The 22,202-nt window shown below is 36.5% G+C and overlaps 1 protein-coding gene across 1 annotated transcript in view; it reads left to right on the top strand.

Annotated features, from left to right (window-relative positions):
* COL5A2 (collagen type V alpha 2 chain) overlaps positions 1-22,202 on the top strand; it is a 149,099-nt gene that overhangs the window by 115,914 nt on the left and 10,983 nt on the right. The window contains exons 26-47 of the mRNA XM_045480496.1: positions 544-597; positions 1,321-1,419; positions 1,528-1,581; positions 1,693-1,746; positions 3,139-3,192; positions 3,972-4,025; positions 6,332-6,376; positions 6,934-7,032; positions 8,054-8,161; positions 8,489-8,542; positions 10,991-11,044; positions 11,263-11,316; positions 11,736-11,789; positions 12,198-12,305; positions 12,423-12,476; positions 13,005-13,058; positions 13,781-13,942; positions 14,809-14,916; positions 16,709-16,816; positions 18,281-18,334; positions 20,225-20,332; positions 20,830-20,883. Coding sequence (XP_045336452.1) covers positions 544-597; positions 1,321-1,419; positions 1,528-1,581; positions 1,693-1,746; positions 3,139-3,192; positions 3,972-4,025; positions 6,332-6,376; positions 6,934-7,032; positions 8,054-8,161; positions 8,489-8,542; positions 10,991-11,044; positions 11,263-11,316; positions 11,736-11,789; positions 12,198-12,305; positions 12,423-12,476; positions 13,005-13,058; positions 13,781-13,942; positions 14,809-14,916; positions 16,709-16,816; positions 18,281-18,334; positions 20,225-20,332; positions 20,830-20,883 — 1,647 coding nt within the window. The remainder of the gene's footprint in view (positions 1-543; positions 598-1,320; positions 1,420-1,527; positions 1,582-1,692; positions 1,747-3,138; positions 3,193-3,971; positions 4,026-6,331; positions 6,377-6,933; positions 7,033-8,053; positions 8,162-8,488; positions 8,543-10,990; positions 11,045-11,262; positions 11,317-11,735; positions 11,790-12,197; positions 12,306-12,422; positions 12,477-13,004; positions 13,059-13,780; positions 13,943-14,808; positions 14,917-16,708; positions 16,817-18,280; positions 18,335-20,224; positions 20,333-20,829; positions 20,884-22,202) is intronic.

The raw sequence follows: 22,202 nt of genomic DNA, 5'->3' as shown, positions 1-22,202 counted from the left end.
ATTGTAGAAGGCTTAGATGATGCCCTTGGAGGCCATGCTGTGAGGGCTGCCCCCCAGTGGAGAGTCCCACGTGATGCTGCCTGTTGGCATGCTGTGTTTTCTGCCCTGGATCCTTCCAAAACCAGGCTGGGGGAGGCCCATGATTAGCCTGTGAAGTTTGTCTAGAGGAGCCTAAGGCCACTGAGAATGGGCATTGCGTAGTGGAACTGGATCCTTTTAATGAAGTACTATTTTTACTCTCTAGAATCTTTTTTCAAAAAGCTTATTTATTTATTTTGAGAGAGAGAGAGAGAGAGAGAGAGAGAGAGAGTGAGCAGGGGAGGGGCAGAGAGAGAGAGGGAGAGAGCAAATCCCAAGCAGGCTCCACACTGTCAGCACAGAGCTTGACATGGGGCTCAAACTCACAAACTCTGAGATCATGACCTGAGCCGAAATCGAGAGTTGGATGTTTAACGGACTGAGCCACCCAAGTGCCCCTACTCTCTAGAATCTTTACCTCAGTTGCAGGTCAGCAACAAAATGACAATCACTTTTAATTTTCAGGGTCTGACAGGAAATCCTGGTGTTCAAGGTCCTGAAGGAAAGCTTGGGCCTTTGGTAAGTGACGTAAACGGAAATCCATAGCCATGATAGACATATAACGTAAGATGTTTATTTGAGGTTAATGTTTTTAATCATGTGAGTGCTGATCATATTTACATGTTTAAAATGCCGAAGCAAATTCATAGGATCTTCATATTTTAAAATTCACTAAAAATTGATCAAGTTTAATTGATATAAATGTTTGAGATTGAAGTTGCTTCTCTAACATCTGGGGAAAGAGTCGAAATTATGTATTCTTCCAGTATTGGTGAAATTTGTCTACTGGAAACATTCTCATTTCATAAATGTCCTCCCAACTTTATAGGTTTAAGAGATAAGTAGGTATGACTTTTGGTATCTTATGTATTCTAGTCCCTTCCTTTATACCAAAAAATGTGAAATGAAGTCCCAAATTTTCATTACCGCAAGCTAGAGTACATTAAAGAGTAAAAGGACAATTTCCCCTATGAATAGAAGAGCGTAAGGAGCTGTGAAGATGAGGGTCATGTGTAGAACCAGAGTAAAATCTCTGTTCTAAATACTCAGCATCCTTCAGCACTTTTTTTTTTTTTTTTTAAAAACACTCAACTGTTCTGATTCACTGAGAAAAAGATGAAGGATAATTTAAAACTTATATAACTTTCATAAGTAAGCAAAGAAAGGCAAGTGACAATTTGGGGGACCTGATATTCAGAGAGAATTTACGTAAAACTTACATTGCGCCTGTCAATTTTGTAGGGTGCTCCGGGGGAGGATGGCCGGCCAGGTCCTCCAGGCTCCATAGGAATCAGAGGGCAGCCCGGGAGTATGGGTCTTCCAGGCCCCAAAGGTAGCAGTGTGAGTACAGTGCATATGTTTGCTATCTCATCATCATCCTCACCTGAAGTAGGCATGTTATGAGCAAACTGATTGAATTTTAAGATAGTTTTCTATTCTTTCTTTTAGGGTGACCCTGGAAAACCTGGAGAAGCAGGAAATGCTGGTGTTCCTGGGCAGAGGGTAACTCTACAAACATTTTCTGCCAAAAGGGAGGAAATATATATAAATATATATGAAATGACCCAAATGTCTCACGGCCTTACTTCACATATTATCTCTGTGTGATATTAGGGAGCTCCTGGAAAAGATGGTGAAGTTGGTCCTTCTGGTCCTGTGGGCCCCCCGGTATGTGATCTTTTAGCGAGAATTACATTCACATTGCACTTTTCGATGATGTTTGTTTAAGACTTTACTTATGAGTAAGTTTCAGGGGAAGTAATGAGAAAGTGCAAGATTGAAGAATTCTAATCTTTTCTTCTGACCCCTGTGCCAGCACCTTCTGCCTTTTTAAATGGAGCGATTGGACTTTTCATTTTAAACTTCTTTAAAATGCTGATGGCAGAAGCAACCTCATTGTCCTTATGTGTCACAGTTAAGGAACATATCAACTGAACAGAATCATGTTTGACAAATACTTTGTTCTGTCTCTTATTGAAAAATATAAGTACTGAACTATACTTACATTCTTCTGATAACGTCTCATATAAATTTGTCTAAGCTAGCTGATTTTTCTTTAGAGGGACTAAAAAAGAAAGTATTTTGTCCTTTGAGGTGCATCTGCATCCTAGGATTCTAAAATTAAATATTTATCAGAAATATTTTGGCATATTTATTTGTTTATGATGGGGCAATTTAAATATCTTTCTAAAATGTTAGCTTTGCTTTCTTCAGCTGCTCTAGTGTTGAAGGCTTGATTAATAGTTCTTCTAACACTGCGAACTAAATTGGAACAGAAATTAGAGCGTCCCTGTGAAAATTTTTGTAAGCCAAAATGGTGTAAAGCAAAGAAGCAATTATTAATTTATGTGAAAAATTTCCTAAGATTCCCAGAATCCCAAAATAACGTCTTTTAGGCTTTTCTGGCATATCTTAGGACATATCTTAGGCTATATCTTGCTCTAACAGATGCGCAAAATAAATCCAGATAAAGCACAGATGCTCACAGACACAGATGACGCTGAGATGCTAAGTCTAGTTCCCCAGAAAGAGTTGGGTGTGCACTGCCTCTATAACAGCTCACTGCAAAACAAACTCTGAATGCCTTTTGCCTTTTTTTCATAAAGGCAAAAATTCTCTTCAGAGTCCTTTCAGTTAGCACAAAGAGGTACTAATACAGGTCTTTCATGAAAACAAAGTGACATAATGCCAACTTTGGAAAAGCAGGGGACACTTGTATTACCTATTTCTATTCAATGTATGAAAGTAATGAATTTTTCCATGTTCAATTTCTCCAATTTCCTCAGAAGTTTGTGTTTGGTTCCAGACAATTTTATGTTTGGATCAAAAAATAAACATATGTCCTCAGTCTCTTTTCTGGCTTTAGAAGACATTTTCTTACCAGCAGGGACCTCAAAGAATCTCATTAAACTATTTGTAATGCTAGTTTATAATCTGGCTAAAGTGAAAAGCATGTGATTGGAAAAAAAGCAAATATCAATACTTCCAGTGGGTCACATAAACAGGAAGCAGGTGTTAAGATCTGGCTCTCTTCATGATTTTCTTTCCTTTATGACTTAGGGTCTAGCTGGGGAGAGAGGAGAACAGGGACCCCCAGGACCCACTGGCTTTCAGGTATGTAATAATTCAGTTTTCCATGTCTTCTACCATTAATTAAACTGATTTTTTAAATATAAAAAGATATGATCAAATGATGTGAAATTCCACAACTTTTTTAAAAAGTCATCCCTCTTTTAGTAAATAAAGATTTGGATAAAACCCAACATTTTTGTTCAAAGGGAAGGAACAGATTTCCCCTGAAAAATGGATCAAAATCCAAAATTATTAACAAATTAAAATTTTTAGGTGTTCTTGATACCTCAAGAAGTTTTATTGAACTATTTTAAGGTTTATCTAGTTTTAGTGACAAAATGTCTTAAAATTTTTCTTGAACAAATTTTCATGATTTATTTAAATATATATGGTGTGGGAAATTGTTTATTATTTAATAGCATGGATAATCATAATTTGGCAAAAAAACCCCTTTTAGGAATGACTTTTAATATTATTATTATTATCATTATTATTCTAGCAGCCTAAAATATTGCTTTCTGACCCATAAAAACTGGACCAATGTTAAGAATCTCCTGTTAGAGTCTTAGCTCTTTTTTTCTTTTTCTTTTTTTTTTTTTTTGCTAAGTGGTGTGCAAATGAAAATCTAAACCTAGAAGCTGACTGGCTGCTGCATTATCATAGAAGATAATGGTTTTCTCATTCTGTTTTGCTTGTGTTTAAACAATATATTTTGCTTGAAAGTATAGTCATGGAGACTCCATGATATATAAAAGGTAACCTGTTAATGCTAGTGGCCTATTAAACTTTTACAAATCTACAATTTTTTTTTCTTTTTTTAGGGGCTTCCTGGTCCTCCAGGGCCTCCTGGGGAAGGTGGAAAGCCAGGTGATCAGGTAAGTTTTAAGGTAATAGTAACAATAACAATACTAAAAATTGTAGGTTCATAATATCACTTATTATATTTGAGGTTCTGTTCTGGTTTGCCTTATCTCTCTTAATCCTCAAAGCAACCCTATATATCTAGGTATCCATATAATTATTATAACCATTTTTCAGATGAGGCAAATGAGGCACACAGATGTTATGTAACGTTCCCAAAGTGACACAGCTGATATGATTTGAATCCTGGTAGTGTGCTTCCCAAGACTGTTCTTAGTCCCTAAGTCTATGTCTTGTCATATCTACAGAGTTTTACTGGAGGCTTTATAAATGGTTATGAACAGATACTAACCATTTTATTTCTATTATTTTATTAAGACATCAGTTTAATTTATTTTTCTGTGAGTGATTCACTCATTCACTTAACCTTTCAACAAATATTTATCATCCCTGGCCCCCACCAGTTGAACAAGATGGACATTAGATAGAGTTTCTGGGGAGGCACTGTGTGTATGGGTGCACCTAATTCAGACTTGGGGATTTAGGGAAAGTCTCCCAGACCAGGTAATATATTTTATGAGATCTGAAAGATGAGTGATGGTAAGGGAGGAGAAGGGAAGGTAATAAAATACTCCGGGAAATGGGAGCAGCAGGTGCAAAGGTTTTGCTGATCAAATTAAGGCACTGAATAAATTTGGTAAGTCAGGAATGCAGAGTATAACTTGAGGTAGAGATGAGGCTGGTGGGCGAATCAGGAGTCAGATTCTAGAAAGTCTGAATTTGAATATTATTTGCTCTTATTCTTCTAATGGAAGATGATGAAAGGCTTTTAAGTAGGGAGTAGTACGATTAGATTTGGGTTTTATGAAGACCACACCACATGAAGAACAATACATTTCAGATTGGCGGCCCACTTGATACAGTTTTTGTTTTGTTTCATGTTTTTAGAAAAAGGCAAAGTTTGTTTGAGGAATTGACATAAGAGGCAGGTCCCTAAGTCAGTAGTAGCAGTGACGTTCTAGTGTGGCTGCTACCAGCCTATGTGCTGGTGCTAAATGCACAGGAAATGCCAGCCCTCCATTTCAGAGGATGTGAAGTTACCGTCCAAGGACAGCTTACGCTTCTTCATGTTTCACTTTGCCTGGCAAGGTCCTGGGTTGGGGACGGAAGGTGGACACTGATGCCTTATCTAAAGTTAAGACATATCCATATGCCCAAGAGAATTCTTCTAGCAGACAAATGAAAATTTCTCATGATGGAGGATTATGATGGAAGCAAACATAACTGAATATATTGAGATTAACATTTGTGATTTTGTAAACATAGACGGTAGAGGTTGTAGTGACCATAGTTATCTGTCACCACCCAAACTGCCAGAAAGATGCTACTTTGACAAAAAGTACTCTATTCAAAATATTACAGGGTGTAATGGTATAAATCAAGACACTATGAATAGTGCACTATCTACCACAAAATTGTAAGCAATATTATATTTAGTAATTGCAAGATGTACCATTAACTACATATCACTAAAAAATACCACATAAAGCTGATTAAACTATGAGATAAAATATTTTTCTTATGAGATAAAATATTATTGAAAGAACCCTCAGATTTGTTTATATTTAGATTTTCTTTTAAACCATATATCACTCATTAGCATACCTAAAAAAGAAAATGAAAGAAAAATAATTTGATTAAATTATCCTTAAAACTTCATTCAGAACCAACCCAACTTCTAAATTACTTTTCATCTCACTCTTTGACAACCATGATTTTCTACACAACATCTTTCCTTGTCATTAGTTATTATTTTCAATCAAAGAGAAAAGTTTTGAACTTCATGACAAAATTTCCTTTAGTTAAGAACAAGCTGAAACTTGTAATATATCATGACTGCACTAGTTTGAACCCACAGTTCCCAGTACATTGTCCATAGTGTATGGTCAAAAAATATTTATTAAATTGAATTGGTTCTGTTTAAAAGATCAGTCTCTTTATTGCTTTTTATTTCAGTTTCATCTGTTAAAATTTGTTCATGTTAGGAAATAAAATTACTGTATATTTTGTTGTCTCTAAAAAAACCAATGCATTATATTTCTGAGATAATATTTTGCATGTTTCATTGCCCAAAATCAGATGTTCAAGTATAATAAACATTTTTTTTCTAGAAAAATATTTACATCTAATGTATGGGCTTAGTCAAAACTTCTAATATTAAATTAAAAGAAATTAGGCATGTGATATGGGAAGATTTGTAATAAATACCTAAAATTTAGCTCAAAGCAATTCTTCCGGTTTTTAAAATTATATCTTATAGGGTGTTCCTGGAGATCCTGGAGCAGTTGGCCCATTAGGACCTAGAGTAAGTATTTTCTCCTTCGTCATTAACTTTGTTTCCATTGGCTTTAGTTTTAAAAAGCATCTTTCATCATAAACTGGGCTTTATTTTAAGCATGCAGTTTCTTTAACCTAATGAAAATCAATCTTATGAGAAAATCTTGTGCTGTGAAACTAGCACATCCTTATTCCAAGTTCATTTCTTAACACTAAATTAGAAAATTGAGCCCCGGGACTCCTGTGTGGCTCAGTCAGTTAAGCATCTGACTTCGGTGAAAGTCATGATCTTATGGTTCGTGAATTCGAGCCCCACCATCAGGCTCTGTGCTGACAGCTCGGTGCCTGGATCCTGCTTTGAATTCTGTCTTCATCTCTCTCTGCCCCTCCTCTGCTTGTGTTCGGCCTCTCTCTCTCAAAAATAAATATACATTAAAAAAATTTTTTAAAGGAAAATTGAGCCTCAATAGTTGCTCATTTCTCAATTTTTCTCCAGTAGAAGCAGTTTTGCAGATTTCCAGAAACCTTTTTAACCTACTTTCAGATCAGTTGCTAAGACTGTCTGACATCTCAATGTTGCACTAGGGAGAACGCGGAAATCCAGGGGAAAGAGGAGAACCAGGGATAACTGGACTCCCTGGTGAGAAGGGAATGGCTGGAGGACACGGCCCTGATGGCCCAAAAGTAAGTATGGCCCTGAGCTTGGCATTTCCAAATGTCCCAAGATTACTGCTCTGTAAACACATGATAGAACTAGAATGTGTTTCCCTTATGGTTCCAACATAATTTGATTATATGATTTTCCTCTTCAACAAATATTGAGTGAACATCTACTAGGCTTTTTCCTTGGCGCTAAAGAATCAGTTGAAAAGAAGCCTCTTTTCTGTGATGCGAATTATGGTCTAGTGCACATGGTAATACATTCTCATCTAGAAATCCATTCCTAATATTTGTTTGTGTAACTTTAACTAGTGACTTCCATTAATAAGCAGAAGCAATAAATAGAAAATTGCATAATATATTAAGAGGTATTCCTAATTATGTGTTCCATTGTTTTTCTGTCTCAGGTTCCATAGTTCTGCTTACTAATCATATACAAGGATGTTGTATTTTAATTATGAAAGTAGAATACATCATAAGGCAAAAATCAGTACTGTTTGGTTTGGGTGCCATATTAAGATTGGTAGAAGACAAGAAGACAACTTCAGTGTAAACAATTAAAGTAGAATTTTTCATGTTCATATAACATTAGATCCTTTATCATCTTCAAGGTCCAGTGTGATTACATAGGATCTGCTTCAATTTAATCACTGAATTAGCTTGTAAGCAAGCTTAATATCATGGGTTCATTAGAGAGAGAGTGAAATACTCTCTAAATGTAATGTCTTCATTCTTTATTAGGATCCCCATGATGTTGTCAAAAAAAGAAAAAGAAAGGCAACCATTATTTTTATTTGAATCGATGCTCAATTTCCCCAAAGAAAAAACTTGAATATATAAACCAAAAATCAAAACAGCAAAATCTTTTTTTTTTATTTCAAAATATCACTTCAGAGACAATTTTCACAAATGAAAAATGTAAGGCCTAAGTTGAACCATATGAAATTGCTGACATGCAACTATTTTTGGCCTACCAAAAGAGAAATTTAATGTGGCTGAATTTTAATATTATATTGATGAGGTCACTTATTGTTGGTTTATTTAGGGCAGTCCAGGACCATCTGGGACCCCTGGAGATACAGGCCCACCAGGTCTTCAAGGTATGCCAGGAGAAAGAGGAATCGCAGGAACTCCTGGCCCCAAGGGTGACAGGGTAAGTCTGTTTTTTTTTAGTTCATTCATTTAGACTTTCTACATTTCTACTGAAAATGATTTCCTGGCAGGCTTTTACTTCTGCCATCCTGAGTCACAAGTCAATCAGTCTTCCTTCCTTCTTTTCTTTCTTTCTTTCTTTCTTTCTTTCTTTCTTTCTTTCTTTCTTTCTTTCAGAATGCAGAACGCAGAATGCCAGGCACTTTTCTAGGTTCAAGGGCATTTATCTCTGAACAGGAGGGATAAGCCCCTGCCCTCATGAAGCATCCATGCAAATGAGAGAAAAAAGACAATTAAATGAATAATGGTGTTTTGTGTGTTTTCCCAGGGTGGCATAGGAGAGAAAGGTGCTGAAGGCACAGCTGGAAATGACGGAGCAAGAGTAAGTGAAATCTCTCCTTTCCCAGCTAAGCAAGGAATCAATATTATCGTTATTATGTGAATTTGCCTGAACTCTCCAAAATAAAGTTCATTGTGTTTCTATAATAGTCAGGATTTGGAAAATGATGAATTTTGAGATTTGATGTTGAAAAATCATGGATACTCATTTTGCTTACTTTGAATTAGAGCAAGCCAAAAAGCAGTCATTGTTGAGGGAATGAAATAAAACACATTTTCCTGTGTATCTGAGACCAGTGCTTTAAGCAGGGGGGCCCTCTTTATCTTTTTCTATCATCTTTTTATTTCTCATGCAGTGTTTATTTTTGTTAAAGTGTTGATCTAATGAGCTGTTCTAGACCTCATTCCAGGGCAGGCACTTAGAGTTTTGCAGAGCAGCCAAGTTGAGATAAATATTTCCCGATATACTGTATATTTAAGGATTAGAAAATTACTGCCCAATGAATTAATTCTTTCATCAATAAAGAGGATGAAGAAGTGAAATGTAAAGAAAGATGGTTGATACCAAGGCATTGTTTAATGTCATGTGAGAAATTGACCTTTAATAAGCTTTAGGTCCTCAAAAATAGAATGCATTTGCAATTCTCAGGACAGACTGAATATGATTTTTTAGACATTAATGACATGATTCTCTCATGTAAGATAGAGCTCAGACATTCGACAGTCCCTGGAGTAATTCCTGATATTTGATGACATGGTTTGCTGTTAGTTGTCACGCTGTGCCCTGGCAAGAGCAGTTGTGTCATACAGAAAGAGCTCACATCGAACCATCATTAACATATTGATGCTGCACATTGAGCCACTGTTAATACATTGTTTACATTAACTTTTAATAAAAAAAAGTAAAATACAGACAAGTTTTAGTCTTAGCGGTAATTAACCCTTTTTTCTTTTTCTAAATATCGACTTAAGCGTGACACGCTTAATTTAGCGAATTATGAACACGAGATATTTCTTCCCTTTTAGTTAACTCTAATGTTTAACTTCATATTTCAAAAATGGTCTAGGTAAATCTGGCAAATTGTTTGTATTTTATGTCATAGATGGTCTATAGTGCATAGTAAAGTAGTGCAGTACTGTTTGAAGGCATGTTGCATGGACTGTATTTTAAGGGGAATTCTGAAATACATATCTATTGTTTCTATGAACTAACTTTGAAAATGCAGTGTGATAGGAACAGGACTTAAGCAACGACTGGTTTATTTTTAGTAATGACAATACATTGCTTTAGGGAGGAAGCAGAGCAGACCATTTATTGTAATCTCATAGTAAAGGGGAAAAATTAATAACATGCTTTCTCTGCATGAAAAAAAAATGTGAATTTAATGAAGTGATCCTCATACTTAATCCAATTCTTTAAGGAAATAGATTAGGGAGATTATTGAAAGATTATTGTTCCATTATAGATCTAGAGAACATGTGATCACAGTTTTCTTATGTCCTTATAAGAGCATAAAAACATGAAGTAATTTTTTGTTTTTTAAATTTCTTCCATAATACATACAAAAATTAAAAGACAAAAGAATATTTAGGCTGCATATGTAGAGGCAATGCACAAATATCAGATAGAAAACCCATTTTATTTTATTTTTTATTTTTATTTTTTTTAACGTTTATTTATTTTTGAGACAGAGAGAGACAGAGCATGAACGGGGGAGGGTCAGAGAGAGAGGGAGACACAGAATCTGAAACAGGCTCCAGGCTCTGAGCGGTCAGCACAGAGCCCGACGCGGGGCTTGAACTCACGGACCGCGAGATCATGACCCTTGCCGAAGCCGGACGCTTAACCGACTGAGCCACCCAGGCACCCCAGAAAACCCATTTTAGAAAAGCCTCCAATACAGTCAAGCAGTTTAAAGATTGTGACCACATACCAAGAAGACATGGTTTGAACCCCCATGTGATAGCGCCCTAAGCTCTGAGCCTAAAGGGCTCAGCCTCAGTGTGGCTGGGTAGTTACACTCCTTGTGATCTTAGGAGAGTGTAGAAAACTCAATGCTTTATCAGAATTTCACTTAAAAAAAATAAAATAGAGTGATATTTTGTTTGTATAATTTAAGAATATAGTATCCTATACAAAAGAAGAGGTTTTTTTTTTTCAATCTGTTCGCAAATTTCAATATTAAATAGGCTAAGAAACATAGAAATATTGTGGAAAAATAACATTAATTTAGAGCTAATGTTTGAACACAGTATTGTATTATGTATGGATGAAAGAGATTAAGACACTTTGTGGAGAAAATTCCAGAAGTTGTTTTAGAGTAACTAGAAAAATCTTAACAATATACAGGTTATATCACTTGTTATAGACAATGTTTTGCAAAGGCACCTAAAGCAATCACAAAATAATACCTTCTTTGAATGTTTGTATAATCGTGGGAAATTCCGTGCATTCTTTTCCTCAACATGCCTATGTTCTATTCATTGACAGGGTCTTCCAGGCCCCTTGGGCCCTCCAGGTCCTGCAGGTCCCACTGGAGAAAAGGTAGTATCATAAATTGGTATTTTGTGGACTCAGAATCATGGAGTCTGGATGATAGCTCTTTCTCATAATGTTTTCTCTTTCCTAATATGTAGTAGTTGGGCCAGATCATCTCAGAGTTCTCCCCCACTGTCTGCCCTACACACAGGGCTCAGCTTCCCCCAGGTGTATTATGTTTTGTTCCTGCTTTGGACCATAACCATCTGACATCTGCTTTCTAGGGTGAACCTGGCCCTCGAGGTTTAGTTGGGCCTCCCGGCTCCCGTGGCAATCCTGTAAGTGACAGTATTTTGATGTTCTTTAGAATGGGGTTAAGTAGAAAAACAATTCATCATTTTGTATTGATGTTTATATAAAACCTTGCTTGTTGGGTCAGGCTACTTAGAACTTCCTAGTTTTCAGTGTTTACAAGAGACTCAAAAACTTAACAGTCTGTAATTTTTATGCAATCTGTTAAACCCAACTAAGCAGTTCATTTACCAAATAATTAAGCTTTTTTGAGACTTCAGACATTGGAAATTTTGCTATATGGCCCTTATCTCTATCTCACCCTTAAAAGTCTTCCTTAAGAAATAAGTCTTATTCATCTACATATACATTTCAAGATCCTACAAGTTTATATAATTATATTTTTAAATACTGTTCCCATTTAGAATAACGTGTGAAAACGACAAAAATACTTCTCTTATCCTAGGGTTCTCGTGGTGAAAATGGCCCAACTGGGGCTGTTGGTTTTGCTGGACCTCAGGTAAAATTTCCAAATATCTCTAATTTACAATGGGCACTCCTCTTGCTATAGCAATAGATTTAATTAATCATCATTGTGATATGTACTGAAGATATATTAAAGATTCTGGGAAGTTTACAGGTTTCTGGGCAATATCCTCATTTTCAATACATTTTTTTCATGACTGGCACTAAAATGCACTATTTAAAATTATATACTTATTTGTTTTAATAAAAATGTGGTGGGATAACTTATTTTTTCAGACTGTCTTCAAAGATCCCACGAGGACATTTTTCCTTCTGTGCTTTAATACCGATCACAAAGCACCATTTTACGATATAAGGTTAAGTGATATGTTAGTAATAATTACTGTGAAATAACTTGTCTACAAGTATTATAATCAGTTGCTTATTTATACAACTAATATAGGGTCCTGATGGGCAGCCTGGAGTAAAAGGTGAACCTGGAGAGCCAGGGCAGAAGGGAGATGCCGGCTCACCTGGACCACAAGGTCTAGCAGGATCCCCAGGCCCTCATGTAAGTTAAAAGAAAAATAAAAACCAAAAACTTGAGTCAAGTACCCAATGTTTAGACTTTGTGTTTAGCCCATTTTGCTTTACTATAATGATCTTTTGTTTCTGTCTTTCTATATAGGGTCCTAATGGTGTTCCTGGACTAAAAGGTGGTCGAGGAACTCAGGGTCCACCTGTAAGTTGCTTTGAAGCTCTGGGAATTACACGCAGCTAGTCACAGATACGTGGCACTTTGTGACCATATAAAAGTTCATCTGAAGCTGTAACAACAAATTTTTACTTGGATAACAAACTGTAATGGAAAGGGCACTTAAATGGAGATCTGGGTTACAGTTAGTTTTATGATCTTGGAGACCCAGCCACCTCATATGTAACATAAATAATATATTACCTATTGAAGACGTAGGTAATGAATAACAGGGAATTGCTTTACAGAACTCTGTTATGCAAAATATTAATGTGATTCTAGTTCTAGTCTTGCGCACATTTGTATATGTTCAAGATAAATGGAAAGTGGAAAGAGAAAAATAGCATCTTTCCAACCGATTAATTCTGATCCATTCTTGTATAGGATACAAGAATAAATTTATTGTTTACAACAAGAAAGGGAATCTAAAGGCCTAAGTATCCCTGTGAAAAACTAGATCCCAGAAAGAATATGTAATTAATAGTTATTTTAAAATTTCTTATATTATATTTCTAGGGTGCTACAGGGTTTCCTGGTTCTGCCGGCAGAGTTGGACCTCCAGGCCCTCCTGTAAGTCACTTCAGTAATTCAGATCATTAGTAGTGAAGCCATCACACACACACACACACACACACACACACACACACGATAATACACACAAACACACATATATGTACACATTATATAGAAATATATATATATATTGAGTTATTTTTCATTCTTTTATTTAATCTCTTAATGATTAACCCATGTAAACAACCCTTATCCTAAGAATTCATACATACTGGTATCTTGTCAAAGTAAATTCATCTTTAATCATCTTTAAATGAAAAGCTCATTTAAAAGTCCTTTTTAGCCCCAATGTTTTACTATTATTCCATTTGGGTACTAAATACTAACAGTATGGTGTGCTAATAATCATTTCCTTAAGTTAGGCGGCATCTCTGAAATTTAGTTAAATAAATGATATTCTTTCATTATAAGATTAGGCCAGATAGAATTAAATGTTATATATTTATTAATGGAGCAGAACCTTAAGAAGTTTGAAAAGTCAAGTTAATTTCAGCACACTTTTGGTATTGACTCAAAGGTAATTGTCTGCAAATAATTTAGATTTCATCCTGGGAAATGAATCTGCAGCTGTGTTTGGTTTAATTTTATTTAAATCCAGTGGATGACTGATTATCTAACAGGAAAAATGGACCCGAGAGGCCTTTGCATCAAGCATCAAGTCCTCTAATGTGACTTCCACTGTCGCCCCCCGCCCCGGGTTTCTTTCTGTCTTATACTAGGGAGCTCCAGGACCTGCAGGGCCCTTAGGGGAACCTGGGAAGGAGGGACCCCCAGGTCTTCGTGGAGACCCCGGCTCTCATGGACGAGTGGGAGATCGAGGACCAGCAGGTCCCCCTGGTGGCCCAGGAGACAAAGGGGACCCAGGAGAAGATGGGCAACCTGTAAGTTTCGCATCTTTGTTCGAGGCCACCTCGAATAGAGATATTTACAATAGAAATCCATAATATTCACTGCCACAAGGAAACTGTTTATACATTAACTTGGGTCCTTTCATAAATCCTTATGCCCTATATGTTTTTAATTTACAATTTTCAGTTCTAGAAAAAAAGTGTAAGTATAAAATATAACAGTAATGGATGTGGTGTTCAAAAACCAAACAAGAAAACATTCTTTGTTAAGTATCTGAGCTGGATAAAGTAAATTTTTAAAAAGTACATTATTTTAGGGGTACCTTGGTGGCTCAGTCGGTTAAGCATCCAACTCTTGATTTCTGCTCGGGTCATGATCTTATGGTTTGTGAGTTCAAGCCCCACATAGGGCTCTGTGCTGGCAATGTGGAGCCTGCCTGGGATTCTGTCTCTCTCTGCCCCTCCCCCACGTGCTGTGCACTTTCTCTGTCTGTCTCTCTGTGTCTCTCTCTCTGTCAAAAATAAATAAATAAACTCTTAAAGAGTACATTATTTTATTTAATATCTATATGTCTCAACACTAATGTGTTTAGATAGGTCATTATTTATTTTATTTTTTAAATTTTCTTTATCGTTTTAAAAAGAGGAAGAATATTTGCGTGAATAGCATCTTTTATTCCATTAATATTCACATCACTCTTCATGTTTCTTTGCAACTAATGAGCCATTTTCACCTTGAAACAATGCTAGAGACTGTGTGAAGTATAAATTAGGACTACTCATGTATCATATGGTTTTATGAAACAGAGAATTTTTTTCTTCTACTGAAAAATTTATAAAGCCGTGATCTATTATGAAGTCCCAGAGAATTTCTAATTATAGTTTATCCTCACAATTAGGGTCCGGATGGTCCCCCTGGTCCAGCCGGAACTACTGGGCAAAGAGGAATTGTCGGAATGCCAGGGCAGCGTGGAGAGCGAGGCATGCCCGGCCTGCCAGGCCCAGCGGTGAGTGGTCGTGTTGATCAATATTTTATCTGATTATATAATTTGTGAAGAGAAAATTTATCGTTGTGAGTGTGTGCTTAGTAGATTTAAAGTCTTTTTTAGACACAAATTCTGACTATCTTAAAAACCTTTGACTTTGAATGTCAAATTCTTTACTTAAGTACCTTACAACAATTTTGAAAAATATATTTACTTAACCCTGGTACTAGAGAAGTAGACAAATAAGGATCTGGATTTTTGATGACTCTAAAGCTTTCTTCAAAGATTAAAAATATCCACGGAGCTAAAGAAGGGGGATAATCTCCTCTGGTGAGTAGGTAGCTGCTTTTTAAATAAACATGCCTGACAAAAACATTCATACTTCACAGTTCAGAGGGTAAGTTTTCATAAATCATCAAAGGGAAGAGTAGTTGAGCTAAAGTAATATTGGAGGTGAAAGTGGGGTGAGCTATAAAGATGGACTCTGAAAGTAATCTCCTCTTCCCTGGAGGGTGCTAAGAACTTCATATTCCCTGGGATGTGGATAAAAGTTTGCCTCACTGTTAGCTTTGAAGAAACTAAATTTTACTGCTGAAAGTTTACATGCTTGTGGAAAAGAAATAATGTTTTTATATGGAATGTAGACAGGGAGATGTACTGCTGGGACCTTGGAACTGGGGGAATGTGGATAGAGGTCTGAATCTAGCAAACCAGGAGTTAGGGGATATTTTATTGTTTCAAAAGTAAGCCAAGGAGGGGCGCCTGGGTGGCTTAGTTGGTTAAGCTTCTGACTCTTGATTTCGGCTCAGGTCATGATCTCACGGTTGGTGAGATCAAGTCTGTGTTGGGCTCTGAGCTGACAGTATGGAGCCTGCTTGGGATTCTGTCTCTCCCTCTCCCTCTCTCTCTCTCTGCCCGCCACCCTACTCATGCACATATGTGCTCTCTTTCTAAAAAAAAAAAAAAGAAAAAAAGAAAAAAGTTGTCTGACTTTTGATTATGGCTCAGATCATGATCTCAGGTTGTGAGATCAAGCCCGGAGTCAGGCTCTACGCTGTGCATGGAGCCTGCTTAAGATTCTCTCTCTTGGGGCGCCTGGGTGGTGCAGTCGGTTAAACGTCCGACTTCAGCCAGGTCACGATCTCGCGGTCCGTGGGTTCGAGCCCCGCGTCAGGCTCTGGGCTGATGGCTCAGAGCCTGGAGCCTGTTTCCGATTCTGTGTCTCTCTCTCTCTCTGCCCCTCCCCCGTTCATGCTCTGTCTCTCTCTGTCCCAAAAATAAATAAACGTTGAAAAAAAAATTAAAAAAAAAAAAAAGATTCTCTCTCTCCCTCTCCCTATGCCCCTCCGCAGCTCATTCCCTCTCTCCCTCCCTCAAAAAAAAAAAAAAAAAAAAAAGAAGTGAGCCAAGCCCAGAAGTAAAATCTCCACATAGTGAGATCAAAGTGCCAGGATACAGAAATAAAGTGAGTAAACAAAGTGGAAGTGAATGTGGATGAGCATGTCTTACCAGCAATGCAGATTCCTTTAGAGCAGCCAGAACTGACTATATAACACATTTGAATCCAAACCACACACCTGAACTGATGGCAAAGGATGCTTTTTAGTCTCTGGGATATGTCAGAATGACTGTGATAATAAGCGAGCATGCCTCTAAGGAGGTACTACAATGACGTGGATGTTGTGGGATAATGGACAGTCATTGTGGAGAAGGAGGGACTGAAGTGCCATTTGAAAAAAACCACAGCCTTTGTGTGAACTGGCATGTTTACATTTATTCAGAAGCCATTGACATGTTTATACTTTGATTTCAGGGCACACCAGGAAAAGTAGGACCTACTGGTGCACCCGGAGATAAAGGTCCACCTGGACCTGTGGGACCCCCAGGCTCAAATGGCCCCGTAGGGGAACCTGGACCGGAAGTGAGTGCTGCAATGAAAATAACTCTCCTTATCTGGGTGTCATGGGGACAGTTTTTTGTGTGTTTGTTTGTTTGTTTTAGAAATCAATTTAGAAATTTAGAAATTGATTGCACATGTGATGTGAAGGAAGTTTCTTAGTGTTGTTATTTGATGTCCTTTATTTCCCAGGAAAGTAAACTAAATGATAACAAAAACAGAAGGTAATAAGACTGGTAGTTTGCACTGACCCTTCATCTAGTCTAGAGCCAAGTATTTTAGTTAATTTAGGTTGTTGCCAAATTATTTTGAAGGGGAAAGGACATGTTCATTAATCTCTTTCCTTGTTATTTCATTCTATAATGGCATATTTGTCAAAATTGCCAAGTTCTGTGGTGATAGGATTAATATAACTATTGCAGCTTGCAAAAACAGAGAAGTAAGAGAATTTTATTTAATTATCATTCTAAAGTAACATGATGCATGTCCTGATCCCTAAGTGTCATTTGAGAGGAACTCAATTTTTGAAAGGTGATTTGAGAAGTTATAGGTTGGAATCCCCTCTGTACAGTGCTTTAATGAGTCCATTCCTGGACAGTGTTGCATTGTCTTGAAAAAGTCAATGCCTTTCAGAGCAGTTTTTGGTCAAATGAGAAAAACAGAGTTCTGAAAAAAAATAATAAAGAACATATATTTCACCAAGTTATTTAATATCTAAACATAGTTGTTTTATTTTAAAACTCTAAGGGTATTGTTTGGATAAACTTAAGATATGAAAGTAAGGAAAACCATTCACTGGTAATACAGACAAAACATAAAATGGCAAGAATATAATTGTTGCCTATGTATTTCAAAGGATTTGAGGATCCCCCTTGCCCTGTTTTAAAATAAAAAATAGAAATCAAGAATTTAGATTAAGTGCAGGAGGCATGCCAGGAGTGTCTGGAGGGGGTGGGTGGTTCCTGCTGGTAGAGTTCCTCCCTCCATCTGGCACTCCCCCCTCTAGCCCCACTATTGAAGAAGATCATTAAGCCAACCTGAGCATAGATTAAGTATTGTTCCACACAAGACACTGAAGGACCCAAATTTGTAGCAAATTCCATGGTAGTTTTAAAGTTCAGCTGCCATGGTAAATAACTGGGCATTCGTCATGCTTCAATATGGAATATGTGCACAGGGAAGGTAATAACATTACACTTTATAAGCACTGTATTGTAAGTGGAAAATGCAATGTCTTCAATAAAACTGTATTAAAGTTGGCACAAAAAAGTAAGAATGTGTTAATAATTTTACAAGCAATTCCAAGTAATAGAAAAGATGTCAGAAGGCTTTCTTTGACTAAAATGTCCATAAGTGCTAATTTATAGTTTATAGAAGAGAAGTGGAAAACATGCTGTAATTTTTCTGGCAATTGGAATTAGGTGGGTTATTTATTTATTTTTTTTGCATTACTCAGTTAACTCATTTTTCAAATATGATTCTTTATAGGGTCCAGCTGGTAATGATGGCACTCCGGGACGGGATGGTGCTGTTGGAGAACGTGTAAGGGCATTTTCACTAATTAGAAAATCTGCAGTCATGTATTTTTAAAATTTTTGTAATACTAAAGAGTAAAATCTGCCTTTTCTTTCATAGCTTCGGGGCAGCCCTGATTTTTCTGATAGTAGCTACTTTTTTTTAATGTCATAATTTAGATAGATCTTGTAAATGAAATGAGATTTGAATATGCAGCAAAGTGAGATGGCATTTCTTATTAACTATGGGAAAGCAAATTGCTTTCATAGTTGGTGCAACATGAAGGTTCTGGATGAGGCTACAGATAAAGTAGTCTAAATTGCAAACTCATTCACAAAAGTATGGAAGCAGAAATAGAGTTGTGTGACATCTAAATTTCTCTACTCATCTCCTAAAGTGAATGCCCCATGAGGAAATAAACCATGTGGCTACCTAAATATTTATATATCTCATGATGTATTTGAAATCCCATGACTGCTGAACTGAAAATATCACCAACTTTATTTGAAGTTCCAATCCCTCCTCTAACGTCTATTATGACACAATGGCTCTTTTCATTCTGAGAGCTCATCATGTAGCAGAATGGGCTCTGCAGTCAGACAGACCTCAAGTAGAATCTTAATTCCTTAAGTTACTGACAATGAGGTCTTGAACAAATCTTTGGAACGTCAGTTTTCAAATGCTTTAAATATGATCAATACCTATTCCACTGGACATTTGTGCTTTAAATAACATGTTTAGAGTATGGAGCTTTGAGAACTCTTGGAGTAAGCCCCTCCCCTCATCTACCATAAAGCCAGAGAATGCAAATTCTCTTGGCACCTGGGTTTTCCCCTTGGTCAGTATACATTATGCAGTGCAATAATCTTCAAAGATTTTTCTGATGCATTCCCTGGTTTAATTTCGATAGTCTGTGACCCCTATGCACAATTTAAGTTGTCATCACATTTTATTTTAATTCTAAATTTAAATAGTTGCAAAAGGAGTAATTCCTGGTAAATTCTAAATGTGTATGTGCTTTTAGTATATATTTTTTCAAAATCTTGTATTTGCCGATTTAGCTTATTCAGTGTATTATATGTCCATTCTCTAACCTAATGGCCAAGGTTTATCCTGCTTGCCAGACTAATCAGTCCAATAAGACTTAATTTCTGTCAGCAAAATAGGTCTGACTCCATTTTTCAAGTCAAATAATTATGATATAACATTGTTTATATAATAATAATCTCATCTCTGACTTTCTTAAGGAGACAATAAGATTTGGAGCCTTGTCATAGTTGGGTCACCTGGATAAAATAAGCAACATCCTCTTTCTTTCCAAATATCTCTGCTTTATTCTCAAGAGAACTATGAATTCTGGAAAAGTCTTTAGTTTTGTGCCCTGAGGTGTTTACTCCTTGGGGGCATTGCATCATAAAAAGATTGCAGACAGATATTAATGTCTGTTTTTTCTTTCATAAAATGGGAGAGGAGTAATTATTAAAGAGGAAGTAGGGAAGGATGCTTCAGATCAGTTTTCTGAGATATCACTTATGGAGATGAAAATCTAGAAAGTGGTTTCCTTAAAATTTTCTCAGCTTTCACACTCTGGAAAGTCTCTGTTTACCCCAAGTTAATGGATACACTTGAAGACTGCTGGTGTAAGAAACACGTAAATTCAGGAGCTGACGCTGCTATGCTCCAGCAATCCTGACTATAGGAGGAGTAGGGTGAGAGTGGGGGGGGGGGGGGGAGGACATCTGAAATTGGGGTTAACAAGTCAATGTAAGTAAAATATTTAAGTAAAGTATAAGTTGAATAGTAAAAATGAGTTTTAAAAGAGGTATATATTTTATTTTCATGAATAGCATGAGCATATAGAATGCCATTATTTTAGAATAAATATCGAAAGAATAATGCCATGGATCTTCTCATCAGGGTGATCGTGGAGACCCTGGGCCTGCAGGTCTGCCAGGCTCTCAGGGTGCCCCTGGAACTCCTGGTCCTGTCGGTGCTCCAGGAGATGCAGGACAAAGAGGAGATCCGGTAAGGAGAGTCAATTTCATACTGACAGTTATAAATATCAGGAGGCCATATTGCGAGCGACAGGTACGCCTGCATACAATCATACACGTGCACTTGATTAAGCACTCTATACAAAGAATGACAGCCAATTATGATTTAATTTTTTAAATCTTAATGGAAAACATTTGGTTTCTAATAGATATTCAAAAATCCTGATGTTTTGAGTTTCAACATCTAAGAATGTTGTGATGTATAGGAAATGTAGTAAGTATGCATTGTGTTAAATTTAAGCAAGTAATGTCCTACCGTAGTCGACTAAGGTGATCTTCATTCAGTGAAGTCAATTAATAAGTGGACTAAGTAAGTGTCATTGTATACCTAAGGACATTAGCTTGATTTTAATCAATTAGCCATAAGAGTATACACATAGATATACAATTTACATATTTGGGAATCCTATATCTGTATAGTATATGCATATTTTTTTACATACCAATTTTTGTGAAAATTTCTTCTAGGGTTCTCGGGGTCCTATAGGACCACCTGGTCGAACTGGAAAACGTGGTTTACTTGTAAGTTCTCTGTTTTTCTTTAAAAATGAAAGTCATCTCACACAAAATACACTGCCGAAGAAGCACAATTTAAGATTCATCAATGAAAATCAGCGAGTTCTTCAAACTTTGGACAAAAATATTAATTTAATACCCAGGAATTTGTATTTGTTTCTATAATTCAAACATATGTCCTCTGAGTTTCACTGTTAATTCTTTCAGTGGTCAATGAAGACTTTTAGAGTCACAGTTTTCTCCCAAAATAATAGGAATAATAGTGCCCTTTTCTCAGAGATTTTCTGAGAATCACATAGAAAATGGGTTTGAAATCTCTTTGTAAACTTGAGATGTGCTAGCCAAATATGTTTTAATTTCAGCTAGACTACCCTGCCCATGTTCTGATCTTTTGGCTATTTGCAGTTGCCTCCAGGTTAATGATTATTATATAAATGTTTTACAATGAATGAATCATGTCTGATGGGCAGTCTAATAGGCCATGTTCCTTTGATACTCATTATATGAATTAATCTCCATATCGATGAAGAAAAATTATAGAATAAATTCATGATCTGTTATTAACTCATATTTCTCAGCTTTGATTTGAGCCTGACTGGAAATTTCATAGTTACATAGCATGTCAAGTGAATGATTTTCTAACTAGTTACAAAAACAACGTGATTTATTTTTCATGATTAAATGAATTTTAGCTAATAATTTAAGTAGGTGTTTTCTGGTTTAGTTTATTTTCATTTTAAAAATTTTAGGGCATTCCCAAAATAAAAGAACCTCTCTAACATGAAAGCATTCAGGCTGATTTTAGTATTTAAATTTGTATTGTTATATAGAATATGTAAAAGTAACTGAGAACTAATTTTATTATAAAAAGATTCACATACTGTTTGACAATTAGGATGTACAAATTTAAAAAAAGGGGGGGGAGAGAACCAAAAAAATAAGAACAAGAAATATTCAGAGAAAAATTAACCTGAGAGCCAGTCTATTTGATGATATTTTTCATTCTCTGAAGTCAGACTGACAGTTTGAATGGTCTTTAGGAAAACTAACGAGTGCAGAAGCTGTTGCTATATAGTACGTGACCCTATGCTTCTTGGCCATTTACCATGAACCACTGGACCCCTGGAGCTGTTTCTATTTCCTAAGACTTAAAAAACAAACAAACAAACACACAAAAACAACCAAATAAAAGGGCGGCCCAAGACTGATCAGACTGATCTGTTCATTCCCACCTCTTCTCTAGGCACAGCTTCTCAGCACAGCTCTGTGCTGACAGTTCAGAGCCTGGAGCCTGCTTTGGATTCTGTGTCTCCCTCTCTTGCTGC

This window comes from Leopardus geoffroyi, chromosome C1 (assembly GCF_018350155.1).
Source record: "Leopardus geoffroyi isolate Oge1 chromosome C1, O.geoffroyi_Oge1_pat1.0, whole genome shotgun sequence".
Taxonomy (NCBI): Eukaryota; Metazoa; Chordata; class Mammalia; order Carnivora; family Felidae; genus Leopardus; species Leopardus geoffroyi.
This window is presented reverse-complemented; position numbering and strand designations above follow the sequence as displayed.